The sequence below is a fragment of the Brachyhypopomus gauderio genome, chromosome 6 (assembly GCF_052324685.1).
Source record: "Brachyhypopomus gauderio isolate BG-103 chromosome 6, BGAUD_0.2, whole genome shotgun sequence".
Classification (NCBI taxonomy): Eukaryota; Metazoa; Chordata; class Actinopteri; order Gymnotiformes; family Hypopomidae; genus Brachyhypopomus; species Brachyhypopomus gauderio.
Window position 1 is genome coordinate 7,652,020 of NC_135216.1, and position 12,046 is coordinate 7,664,065.

The 12,046-nt window shown below is 44.9% G+C and overlaps 1 protein-coding gene and 1 long non-coding RNA gene across 2 annotated transcripts in view; both read right to left on the reverse strand.

The window, feature by feature from the left end:
* The window catches only part of LOC143516673 (dynein axonemal heavy chain 5-like), a 97,820-nt gene that overhangs the window by 73,088 nt on the left and 12,686 nt on the right, over nt 1-12,046 (reverse strand). The window contains exons 15-24 of the mRNA XM_077008422.1: nt 10,724-11,000; nt 10,004-10,200; nt 9,587-9,656; nt 8,876-9,018; nt 8,164-8,353; nt 7,427-7,662; nt 6,423-6,641; nt 6,129-6,191; nt 5,707-5,945; nt 2,294-2,534 (exon numbers count right to left, since the gene is read on the reverse strand). Coding sequence (XP_076864537.1) covers nt 2,294-2,534; nt 5,707-5,945; nt 6,129-6,191; nt 6,423-6,641; nt 7,427-7,662; nt 8,164-8,353; nt 8,876-9,018; nt 9,587-9,656; nt 10,004-10,200; nt 10,724-11,000 — 1,875 coding nt within the window. The remainder of the gene's footprint in view (nt 1-2,293; nt 2,535-5,706; nt 5,946-6,128; nt 6,192-6,422; nt 6,642-7,426; nt 7,663-8,163; nt 8,354-8,875; nt 9,019-9,586; nt 9,657-10,003; nt 10,201-10,723; nt 11,001-12,046) is intronic.
* LOC143516674 (uncharacterized) overlaps nt 11,149-12,046 on the reverse strand; it is a 2,781-nt gene continuing 1,883 nt past the window's right edge. The window contains exon 2 of the long non-coding RNA XR_013131751.1: nt 11,149-11,692. This is a non-coding gene — a long non-coding RNA (uncharacterized LOC143516674). The remainder of the gene's footprint in view (nt 11,693-12,046) is intronic.

The following is a 12,046-nucleotide window of genomic DNA, read 5'->3' on the forward strand; positions in this document are numbered from 1 at the left end:
ACTTGGCAGAGCTTCATAGAACTTGCCCATATGTGAATGGACAAGACATCTGAGGTCCATTTCAGACCCTGGATTGCATAACCACTGCTAGGTAACTGAACATTTAATAGCTAACAAGATCTAAGACACAATATTTTATTGGCATGCCTACAGAGTTGGGTGGAATTCCACATGGAATATTCATTCAAACACAACATGCTAAAAGGACTGCTGACTGGACTACACTCAGCCATGCTAATACAATAGGTAAAGTACACCAATAACCCTTAATATTGTCAATACCTCCCCAACTACTTGAAATAGATGAAATTGATCAAGAGTTGTTTAGTTCTTGAACCATTTTACAGTAAGTGCTGGCAAGCTACTGAGAGGTTTTGTGCTTTCATGGCCCTGAGCCTTGAACCCCATTCCCAGGAGAGCAGCGAGTTCCTCAAGGTTCTATATCCGGGCCCGTAGTGTTTACTTTTAAAACTACTACTCAGATAAATCATACAGAAACATGACTTTCACTTTCATCAACATGCTGATAAAATCCAAATTTAATTTGGCGCTAAAGCACTCGGCAACCATGAATGTCTTTCCCATTTGATAAGAAAACACTGGATGACTGCTAATCTCCTAAAACCGCTAATTTCCTATAACTCAATCCCAACAGATGAGAACCTAGAATGGTGGTATCAAAGACCAGCCTCCAAAATATGGACAAATGGAAGTCCATCACTTTTATCCTGTTTATTTCACTCTCAGTTAAGTACAGAATCGGGTTCAACATTGCCCTTCTGGGCTGCAAGTCCTTCCATAACTTGGCCCCAATTAACTTAGTGCAACCTTGCACACCTGCATAATGTCTCTGATCTGCAAGCTCTGAGCTCATCACCACCCACTGCAACGGACGGGGGCAGAACTCTTTCTCTCTAACCATCCGCTGCCATGATACTGTAATTATATTTAAAACCACACCTAATACAAATCTCTGAAGACCTCCTCCGTCCTGTAATGCATTTGCTCTGATTTGATTTGTTATTCTATGATTAATCATATCACCTTGCCTTTGGCAAGTGCTTATGTGTTGGATTATTATTATTATTATTACTGAATATGTTTTCAACCATCAGTTTATGTGATATTGTGATATGGGTTACTGTCACAGAACAGTCCCCCTGCCAACCACCTCCATCAGCAGCGGCAGTATTACATGTAGTCCTGTTGTGACATTGTGTTTGTCCATCAGGTGGGTGGGGCCCATTAGGGAACCTGACACCTGAGAGTCGTTTGTCTGTCTATATCAGAGACTGTATATATAAGTGGACTGGATGACATGAGTGAAAAGTGAAGCCTCCGTGAGTCAGCTGCCCTCTAGTGGCTGGCTACAGTACAAATTTTAACCCCGCCCTTTCCCATGTAAGTGAATGGACCGGAAGAGAATTTTTGAAATTTTATTACACGTAAAATAAGTTTTTTTGAGCAATTATATTTTGTCAATTCTATAACACCCCATTGCGTTAGTATCTCTCCCAGTGTTTTTCTCTACGATAAACAGATTTTATAGAAGTTATTAAGCGTTATTTAAAGGGGTGTGGCGATAAGGTGATTGACAGTTAATAGCTGCGTTGACATCTAATACCAGACGCTCAAACGTGAACGCGCTCTACAGCAAAACTATCGACAGCAGTATTAAAACCTTTTACCTTTGTTTATTTTGACAAAAGTGTCTATACTGGTGGGCGTATCCTAACGAATGTGATCAGAGTTGGGGTGGAGATACGATCTCTGGCGGAGATACTGTCCTGCCTACCGGTTCTAATGCGCACGCTCTGGCTCCAATTTTCATCTACTGCGCAAGCGCATCCAAGATGGCGGTGTCCGTGCGGCCATCTTGGTGGCTTCAAAAGTTCACAATGGGAGTCAACGGTGACGTACCGTCCATTATATATACCGTCACTGGTCTATATATGTCTTGTCTTTGTACCAGTTGACTGCTGGTTATTTTATCCTTAGTTTGGATTAGTTCACAGGTTTTGTGTTGGTGCACTTTATTCATTATATGCTCCATTTTCCCTGGGACTGTCATGATCACTTCCTTCTTTTTATATTTTTATACACCAGTGATTACACACTTCAGGACCAAACTAAAACTGAAATTCTTCTCCACACAGTTGATATATGACTCCTTAAACAATGGCAACAATGGCTATGCATTGATCTGGCATTACGACAGGATCTGTGGCAGGTACGATATGATGGCACTGCTTCATTCTATTGGTTGCACAATGAACTTTGACCTAAGACCCACTTCAATCTCCTCCTTGTACTTGAGGAGGGGAGCCTCCATGATGTTGCGCAGCTTGAAGGTGTCCGTCTCCACCTCGAAGGTGTGACCTGTGACCTCCGTGATCCTCTTCCAGTGGCGGGTCATCATGGCGCGGTTGGCCATCAGCTCCAGCAGGGGGCAGCATTCACAGAACTCATCTATGGTTTTTTTCAGGTCTAAAAAGGCCTGCCACTCTTTCAGGGCACGGGGCAGCTTGCGACATCTGCACAGAGGATGGAGGGAAACAGCTGGTTTTCAAATGAAATGAAATGTGCCATATTTTGTCAATTGTGATTTTTACACCCCAATCGAAATGTGTCCTCCGCTTTTAACCCATCTGTGCAGTCAGAACACACACACACACACTAGTGATTACTAGGGGCTGTGGATCACACGTGCCCAGAGCGGTGGGCAGCCCTAGCCCGGCGCCCGGGGAGCAGTTGGGGTTAGGTGCCTTGCTCAAGGGCACCTCAGTCATGGCCTGTCTGGGAATTGAACCCACGACCCTCCGGTCACAAGTCCAGTTCCCTAACCGCCAGGCCATGACTGCCCTAAATAACTTTCAGTTAAAGTTATTTAAAAGTGAATCAGAAGAAGAGGTGCCAGGATAAGTGCTTGATGCATATTCACTGTGAGGGTTTTGTGGTGTAAATACTGTACATGTGTATGATAGAAAAAGACATTTGACCTCTTAGAGCAATTATATGTTCAGTACCTCTGCATCTTATGCATTCACTAACTTTTGTAACTTGGTTGTGTGTGGGGTCGATAGAGATGGATGGGGTTTGATTGTGTGTGGGGTCGATGGAGATGGATGGGGTTTGGTTGTGTGTGGGGGCGCTGGAGATGGATGGGGTTTGGTTGTGTTTGGGGGCGCTGGAGATGGATGGGGTTTGGTTGTGTGTGGGGGTGCTGGAGATGGATGGGGTTTGGTTGTGTGTGGGGGCGCTGGAGATGAATGGGGTTTGGTTGTGTGTGGGGGCGATAGTGATGGATGGGGTTTGGTTGTGTGTGGGGGCGCTGGAGATGGATGGGGTTTGGTTGTGTGTGGGGGCGCTGGAGATGGATGGGGTTTGGTTGTGTATGGGGTCGATGGAGATGGATGGGGTTTGGTTGTGTGTGGGGGCGATGGAGATGGATGGGGTTTGGTTGTGTGGGGGCGATGGAGATGGATGGGATTTGGTTGTGTGTGGGGTTGATGGAGATGGATGGGGTTTGGTTGTGTGGGGTCGATGAAGATGGATGGGGTTTGGTTGTGTGTGGGGTCGATGGAGATGGATGGGATTTGGTTGTGTGTGGGGTTGATGGAGATGGATGGGGTTTGGTTGTGTGGGGTCGATGAAGATGAATGGGGTTTGGTTGTGTGGGGTCGATGGAGATGGATGGGGTTTGGTTGTGTGTACAACTGTGGGGCCGATGGGAACTGCGTTCTGTGCTAACACAGACTAACTGCGAACAGACTAAGATGGGAACTGCGTTCTGTGCTAACACTACTAGATGTGTTTTTCATGTGTAGAGATGCTCTAGACTAGGGGTGCACGATATGACGATATAAAATCGTGAATGGCGATGACGAGTGGAGAATCACAGGCGATCTACCAAATTAGAAAAATCGTATAGATCGCCTTTGCCAATCAGCGCAATTACTTTTTAAATGCTGGTTCCCGCCGATGCGGCCGACGTAGGGCGTAGGACTGACCAATAACAGCGAACTGTGCATCTTCCATGCCTCCATGTTGTGTTTGTAAAAACTAAAAGTGGACAACCATGGCTGAAAGCCATGTGCAAAGAAAGGTGTGCAAAGAACATGTAAAAACGTCCGATGCCAGTACAACAAATTTATTCAATCACTTGAGACGTAGGCATCCCAATCAATATGCCAAAAGTAAAACAATGCGGGCAGCAGGGCAGCCACCTCACAAGCTGCGGCCTCTGTGGTTTATACTTTCACGAGTGACTGTAGCACGCAACTCCGCACATCTAATGCGAACGATATGTGGTAGTATAAAGAAACACCCCTCAAAAACAGTGGAATGAACCTTTACTTGACGAATTTTAATGTTGCTTTGTGTTTCAGGTTTGAAAAGTGCTGGAATTTAGGCTAAAGTAGCCTACTTGAAAATGCTTGAAATTGTAACTACTTCGTTTCACAACAAATAGCTATCTGACTACAGATAACAGTTATCTTGTATTACGTTAACAAATACGAGCCTCTTGTAATTCCAGGACAAAACATGAGAGAACGTGATGACGTTAAGATTGGGCGTTTTGAAATTAAACAACCATTAAATAATGTGATAAAAAAAGAGAATTATATCAAATCATTTCGACTATATGTATAAATATTTAACTTTAAGTTTAAAGTGCTGGGAAATATTTAGTGCAATAGTGCACTTTAACAGTGTAACGAACTGCATGAGGCAGAGCAGGGAGGCGGACACAAACGCTGAGGAGAGCGAGATTTATTGAATGGAATTCCAAAGGCAGAGTCGTAATACCGGGCAGGGGTCATAACAGGTAGGCAGTCCGAACATGAAATATAAACGGGCATGGTGGCACAAAGAACAAAACAAGGCAGGGGAAACAAAGACTAGGCTGAACGTACTTACGACGAAGACAAAACAGAAACGAGGCAAGAGAACAAACAGGTAAGTAACACAAAATAACCGATACCGACATGGGAGACACGGGGACTATAAATATGTTGAACTAGACTAGAAACAGGTGAAGACAATAACGACATGGGCGTGGCAGATGTGGGGAAACCATAGAAACAGACAACAAGGCGGGCTCAAGGAGCAGGGAACAACACAGACACGAGGAACAGGGAAACCGTAGTGACAGTTAGGAGAGGGGGGCGTAGCCCTACGTGACAAACAGTGTCACTTGTGTTGTTTACATTTTTTGTTTACAATGTTTGCACATGGAAAATTGCAATATCATTCATTTAAATCTGCTTAAAAAGAAAGCTTTGTAGCCTCAAAGTTTTTTTTTTTTTGGATGGAAGATTGTGATAAATCGAAATCGTGATTTTATGAAAAAAAATCGTGATACTTTTTTTCCCCCATATCGCCCACCCCTACTCTAGACTAAGTGACACTCACTCTGCCATCTTATGCAAATGTGCCCTGCAGGTTATAAAATGGGCATTAATATGTTCACGTCTTCTATTCATTCGGGATGAAACCCACACCAACAAAATCTGTTTTGATATACAAAATCCTTTTTTGATGAAGTGACTCCTGCCATTCCTAGATCTGACTTTCACTGTTGGTCTGTGACATGCACCCAAGATTGAATATGTATTAAGAGAAGGCTGTCTGATTACTTCAACTGGAGTTCAGACTATTTTCAGACAAAGAGTCTTCCATATTTCATACTTTTTCAACACTCACCGGGTTTGGAAGTCCATGAGTTCTTTGTTGACTCTTTCAATGTTGACGTCAGCCCAAATTATGTCATAATAGCTGTTGATGGTATCAATGACATTGTTGTAGAGTCTGTAGAGCTTCTGGAGCAGAGAGAGCTGCTTCCTGATCTCCAGCAGCTGAGGATGCTGGGTAACTGGCAAACCAAAGAGATCCTCTCCCCCGGTGAAGGTGACGTATTTACGGTAGAGGTTGTCAAAGCGGTTCTGGAGCAAAGACATGGTTGATAACCTCGATTATCAACATGATCATTAAACATCATACGAGTTATGAGAGCACATACCAGTCTCATACTGTGAATACACTAAAACAAAGACTGAGTTCAAGCAGGTTCTTAAGCTTTTTTGGTCATGGAGATCATGTCGACCAGTTGTGTCAGTGCACCGTACCTGAAACATGATGAGTCTGTCGCTTGCGTCCTGTGGCGCCAAGCCAAGCACCATTGGTCCGTCCTATGGACAACCACAACACTTTCACTTTGCAAGTTCTCCTGGTAGCAACACTAAGGTCATGAGATCAATTCCCAGAAAGCACGTTTACTGTCACCCTGATAAATATGTTACGCTGCTCTGGATAGAAGCATCTGCAAATTGTAAATTGATATTTGAGGCTTAAAATAGCAGAAACAGGAACAGCAGGAAGTGGAGAGCCTCCGTCTATGTGCTGGCCTCCAGGACGCTGACCTTATCGTAGTCCTGGTAGAACTGCGCACAGTCGTTGACGAAGGTCTGCACGTTTGCGATCAGCTCCCCCCTGAAGGCGGGCTGCAAGGAGATCAGCTCGTTCTGCACGTCGGCACTTCGCGCTAGAAGCTTCTCCCACGCGTAACGCAGCGTGTCCACTTTCTCCATCTCCTCCTTGGCCACCAAGAGTTCAAACTTATGAAGCATGGCGTAGGACTCCTGCCGAGACAAACAACCAAACCAGGCCATCAAAAACGGCAGAAGAACATGCTGGTGTGAGAACATGCTGGTATGCTGTAGAAACCCCATGAAAAGCTTCAGTTTTGAAATCATTTTGGAGACCTTATACATCTTCTATGTTTTGAGTTATTACTGAAGTAGCTGAAGGCAATTAAAAAGTTCTTCAATACAGTTTGTATTACAAACTCTATCTTCACTGGGCACTGGACTTATTTCTCCAGAAAAATCTTCATGTTCTGTCCCAGATAAATGTTATTCTGAAACTAAACAGGGGTCGAAGAGCCATGAAGTGATGCACTAAATGTCACGTTACGGCCCCTGACCCCTCCCTTTTGGGCGTGTGTTTACATTGTCTATGTCCAGTCGTCTGCGTCTGTGGATCTCCGTGGGTGCGGTTTCGTCTTAATGTGTTCATCCGTCTCAACTGTGGGTCGTCTCGTCATCACGCAGGATCCATGTGGTTTGTCTATTTAATGTGCGTTCGTGCAGTGTCCCGTGCTCGTCTTTGTTTGAGTCTACACATTGCTGTTTGTTTGTTGTTTCTCCTGCGCTGACTGCGCTATTGTCTATCAATAAACGTGACTGTGAGTGACGCAAGAATTCTGCGCCTTGTCCTTTGCCCTGCACGTCACACTAAAGATATTATAAATATAATTTGCATATTTTTATATTTCCATGAATGATAAGAAAATGTAGTAAAATGTTGGTCAAAATCAGTAAAAACATGACCTTTCCACTTCTGGGATTATCACAGTTTTGTTTACCTCAATGGGCCCCACTTGGAAGTCTATGGAGATCTGATGTTCCCTAATCTCTTTGAGTGCTGCCATGGCAATGTGAATGTCATCCAGGTCCTTGATCTGCCGGTTCAGCTTCTTGCTCGTCTCGTCCACAAATGTGAAGATCTGCTCCATCTCAGTGCGGAACTTTCTACTGCAGTGATGACCGATTTTCACCATCCAGCTCTTGGTCTCAACAGTGAGGGCCAGTTTCAGATCAGCTGATTAAAGGAGACAAGATTCACTTTCACACTGAGACTATTTTACAGTGTTTAAACCTCCACTGAGTGGGGGGGTGGCGAACGAAAGTTGTTGAGGGGGGGGGGGGGGGGGGGGGGGTTCATGTGCGCATGTCAATTGCGCATGTCAACCGCGGACAATCGCTAATAGCAGCAAAAACATAAACGATGCAGCGCTTTGGTGCATGGCAATATAGTGAGCTGGCGACTCATAACGTCCTCGCGGGCGACATGGTGCCCGCGGGCACCACGTTGGTGACCCCTGGTCTACATCAAACAGAGAGATGCCCTATGTTTCAAGATTTCATTGCATCCAGTTGCATTATTGTGGCTTTTAAAAACAGGCACAGCACTTGAAATGGAGGTGAGGGAGTGCTCACTGTGACAGGATTAGGGCTGAGTCATGTCTCGAGACATCTATCCATCCATCCATGCAGCCAGCCAGCCAGGCAGACAGACAGACAGACAGACAGGAACGCTTACCAGTATAGAGTGCCAGGGCTCCCACAGTGATAAACTCAGGCTCTGCATTGATCTGGCACTCCAGGTCCTTGTAGTAGAGGATCTGAGACTCAAACTCCGACAGCAGAGGGTTTCCTTGGCTCAGCCCGTCCCGGTCCTTCCTCCAGATGTGCTGGTATCGGCTGAAGCGGTCCAGGGCGCTCATCACCTCCTGTGATGGGACGAGAGTTATTCCTGTCCAGCTCTTTAGCACAGACGCAGAGCAGAAATCAGAAACCAAACTAATTAAAGCACAGTGAACTAAATGCCTCCAGGGAAATTAAAAGTGTTCAACTCTTTCAGACCTTTTCTTTTTGTCTTCTACAGGCTTCCAGGGACAATGATCGCTAGAAATATTGCTGAGTTTATTAACGAAATAGTTCAACATTGTAAATGTGAAAAACCGAAAACTGTTAAAATGTGTGATCAGAACTGCCAAGCTTGGACACTGATCTCTGCTGTGTGGACACTGATCTCTGCTGTGTGGACACTGATCTCTACAGTGTGGACACTGATCTCTACAGTGTGGACACTGATCTCTACAGTGTGGTCATTGATCTCTGCAGTGTGGACACTGATCTCTGCAGTGTGGACACTGATCTCTGCAGTGTGGACACTGATCTCTGCAGTGTGGACACTGATCTCTGCAGTGTGGACACTGGTCTTTGTAGACACTCATCTAAAAGCAGCATACCTTCTTTGTGGAGTTTATGGAGGTGCTGAGCACGGACACCAGCTTGACGATCTTCTTGTTCTCCGAGACACTTTTGTAGTAGTTCTTGGACTGGAGTGGAATGACCTGGTTTGCTGAAGTTGAGATCTCAGAGCTGCTGCCATCTAGCAAATCAAAACAACCACCTCTCATTTTTATGACGTTTCATGTTACCGCCCTTTGAGTATCTTTTTGTAATTGGCTGCTAAACTGAACCAAAAATAAATAAATAAATAAATAAAACAGTGAGCCATGAAGAGAGGGAGGTTTTTGAGTAGAAAATAATTCCCAGCTCCATGACTAAAACGCAATACTTTGGAGAGACCTTAATCTGGCTAAGGGGAGAGAAGTCAAGCACAGAGCCAGGGATTGAATTACAGCCTGTGAAAAATCTAGTGACTCTGATGGGTTCCTGTAACCTGTACCCAGATCAGTCTTATAAGACAGGAAGTGAAAGACTACATCATGGGAAGGTCATTACTGACCTAACATAAGATGTCAGGGTGCTGGGAACTGCTGTTATTTGTTTTAGGAGGGGCGGGGGGGGGGGGGGGGGGGGGGGGGTGTGAAGATATTTTGCAACCTTTGTTCTGTTTGTGACTGTTTTGCTACAGTGGATCTGTAAGCAGCTGTTATGAACAGCGCGTCGGGCCTATCTGTGGATCAGCTGCAGGACATAAGAAGACGCCATACCAGCAAAACTGCGGAGCGTGGCCTCGCCGTCCTGCCTCAGCGCCGCCAGCCGACGCTCGTTCATCTTCCTCTGTGGCAACATGAGACAAACGAGACAGACGTAGCGCCTCAGGTCCATTACCACCCCCGGTCCCGTCCAGGACCCGCCCTCCTGCCCCTTAGGTGTGGCAGAGGCGGACGGGTCGTTTCCCGTGATACCCTCTATAAATTCTAATCCCAGGATTACATTACATTGTAATCTCAATGCATTACACTGATTTATTTTTCAACGATTGAAGAGGACTTCTCAAGATTAGTGTAGGCCATCTAGACTTCCTAACTTGAAGGTCCGCGGATTCATTGTGATGAAGCTATATTTTTTGTCTATACTTTCTATTTGCGTTCTATCCATGAAAGCGGGTGATGGACATTCGTTACCATGGAGATCCTCTCTTTGCTCCACTGCCCGACGCCCTTACTGACGCTGACGATGTAGTCCACGCCTTTATTCAGGGCCTGCTGGACCTCATCCAGCCCTGGGACCACAGCCACGGTGGGGATGGACAGACATGCTGCCGCTCGGAAGATGGGCTTCTGACCGCTGCTCTTCTGCCTGCTGGGAGAATTGGCCTCCGCTGCCGAGCGCCGTGAGAAAGGGACGTCAGTGCACTGGGAGTACTGGGAGTACTGGAATGGTATCACCACGGCATCAAGCCGAAGGTGCCCGGCCTACAGAGTTCCAAGCCCAGTCTAATTTGCATGGCTGTGACGTGCCTTTTTACTACATTAATTATGCGCATATATTATATTCCAGTAAATTGTAGAATTCATTTATGTTTGTGGGATGAGTTCATCAATCAACAACCAAATACATATGTTTTTGGTTTTTTTTGTATTGCGCTATTCTTTGCATAGAAATTAGCACAAAATAAAGTCCATGATATTTCCTTCCAAGTATTTTAACAAATAATAAACAATATTGTGCATATTGATTTCTGCACAAAATAAAACCCAATTAAGAACATTGGGGACACTTGCCATCTTTAAATCAAGTCAGTAAACATAAAACCTTCCCCATGGCACTTTTACACAAAGAAACTTCATGGTAGCTGACATATTCCTGCCCAAGTAGCTTGGACAGGAAGCGGCATCACTGACCCAGGAAGGCGTGGATGCGTCTGCGCAAGACCTCCAGTGTGTTGCGGGTCAGGCGCAGCAGCACGTCTATGTTGCGGTGATTGAAATGTGATAGCAGCTCCTTTGCCTCTTCCTCCGCCCGGCCCTCAGCCACGCTCACGCCCTCCATCGCCTCCACCTCCTCCTCCCTCTTCTCCTTCTGCTCGGCATCCAGCAACATGTTGATGAGCTCGTTGGCTGCTTCCTCCATCAGGAAGCTCCTGGCGTGCAGCGACTGGGCTCCTTTGACGCAAAGCTCCTGTAGCAACAGCGCCCCCTGTCAGTTCCTTAAGCAGGGTTCTTGCAGGTTTCAGTGAGTTAAATTTAAGACTTTTTTAAGACCTTTTAAGACCATTCTCAGTGAAATTTAAGACCAACACAACATATTACCACAAACAATCCAATGATCCCAGAAACTCTTAAAACATTTTATTTTGATTAATTTAGTTACAGGATTACATTAATTCAATATTAAAACAGATAATCAAAATAGTAACATTCTCAACCCAAGCAACCTTACCAACACAACACTAGCATATCTACATACAACCTCACCCTACATATCTCTGAGTTCTTCCTTTTCAGTACCAATCTCAGCATTTGACTTGGAAAGGAGCTGAGCCATCTTGGATCCAGCCTTGCCCTCAGCTTCTTCTGCAAGAGAATCTGCCACTCTAGCAAGACAAGTGGACACGTCTTCCAAGCTTTTCTTCCTTTTCTTAAGGTCCTCTAAAGACTGCTCAGTCAGCTCTCTTTTCTGGCTCTGGGATTCCTTTTCTTTCCTGATTCGTTCCTGATCCAGAAAGAGTCTGTATTTTGACCGTGCTGCACCCACAGATGCTAAGAGTTCCTTGGTGAGGGGAACCTGTGACACCTCCATGCATTGTGACAGTCACATATGAGTCTGTGTGTGCCAGTTGTGTCCTCTTGCATGTTTTCTGCCTCCACCTCCTTGATGGAAAATAAGAAATAAAAAGATAGACGTACACCATCAAATTAAATAATCATACACACATTATACATTTAACAACATGTAGACTCAGCCTATCTTCAAGTATGTCTAAGGCATGGTTTGACCAAAATCCTCACACCCTGCAGCTGATAAAATTTATTAAATGTTACATTTTGGTTAAATTACTGAAATAAATGAAATTATAAAATTAACTAATTAAATAAAGGCTCAGAATTTTCGTTCCCCAGGCCATCCGTATCTTAAAACACACAAAACTTTTTTAACCCCCTACCTTCTTTTCTATTTATTATCCCGATGAAACCAACTTACTTTGTCTAACCATGCTGAATATG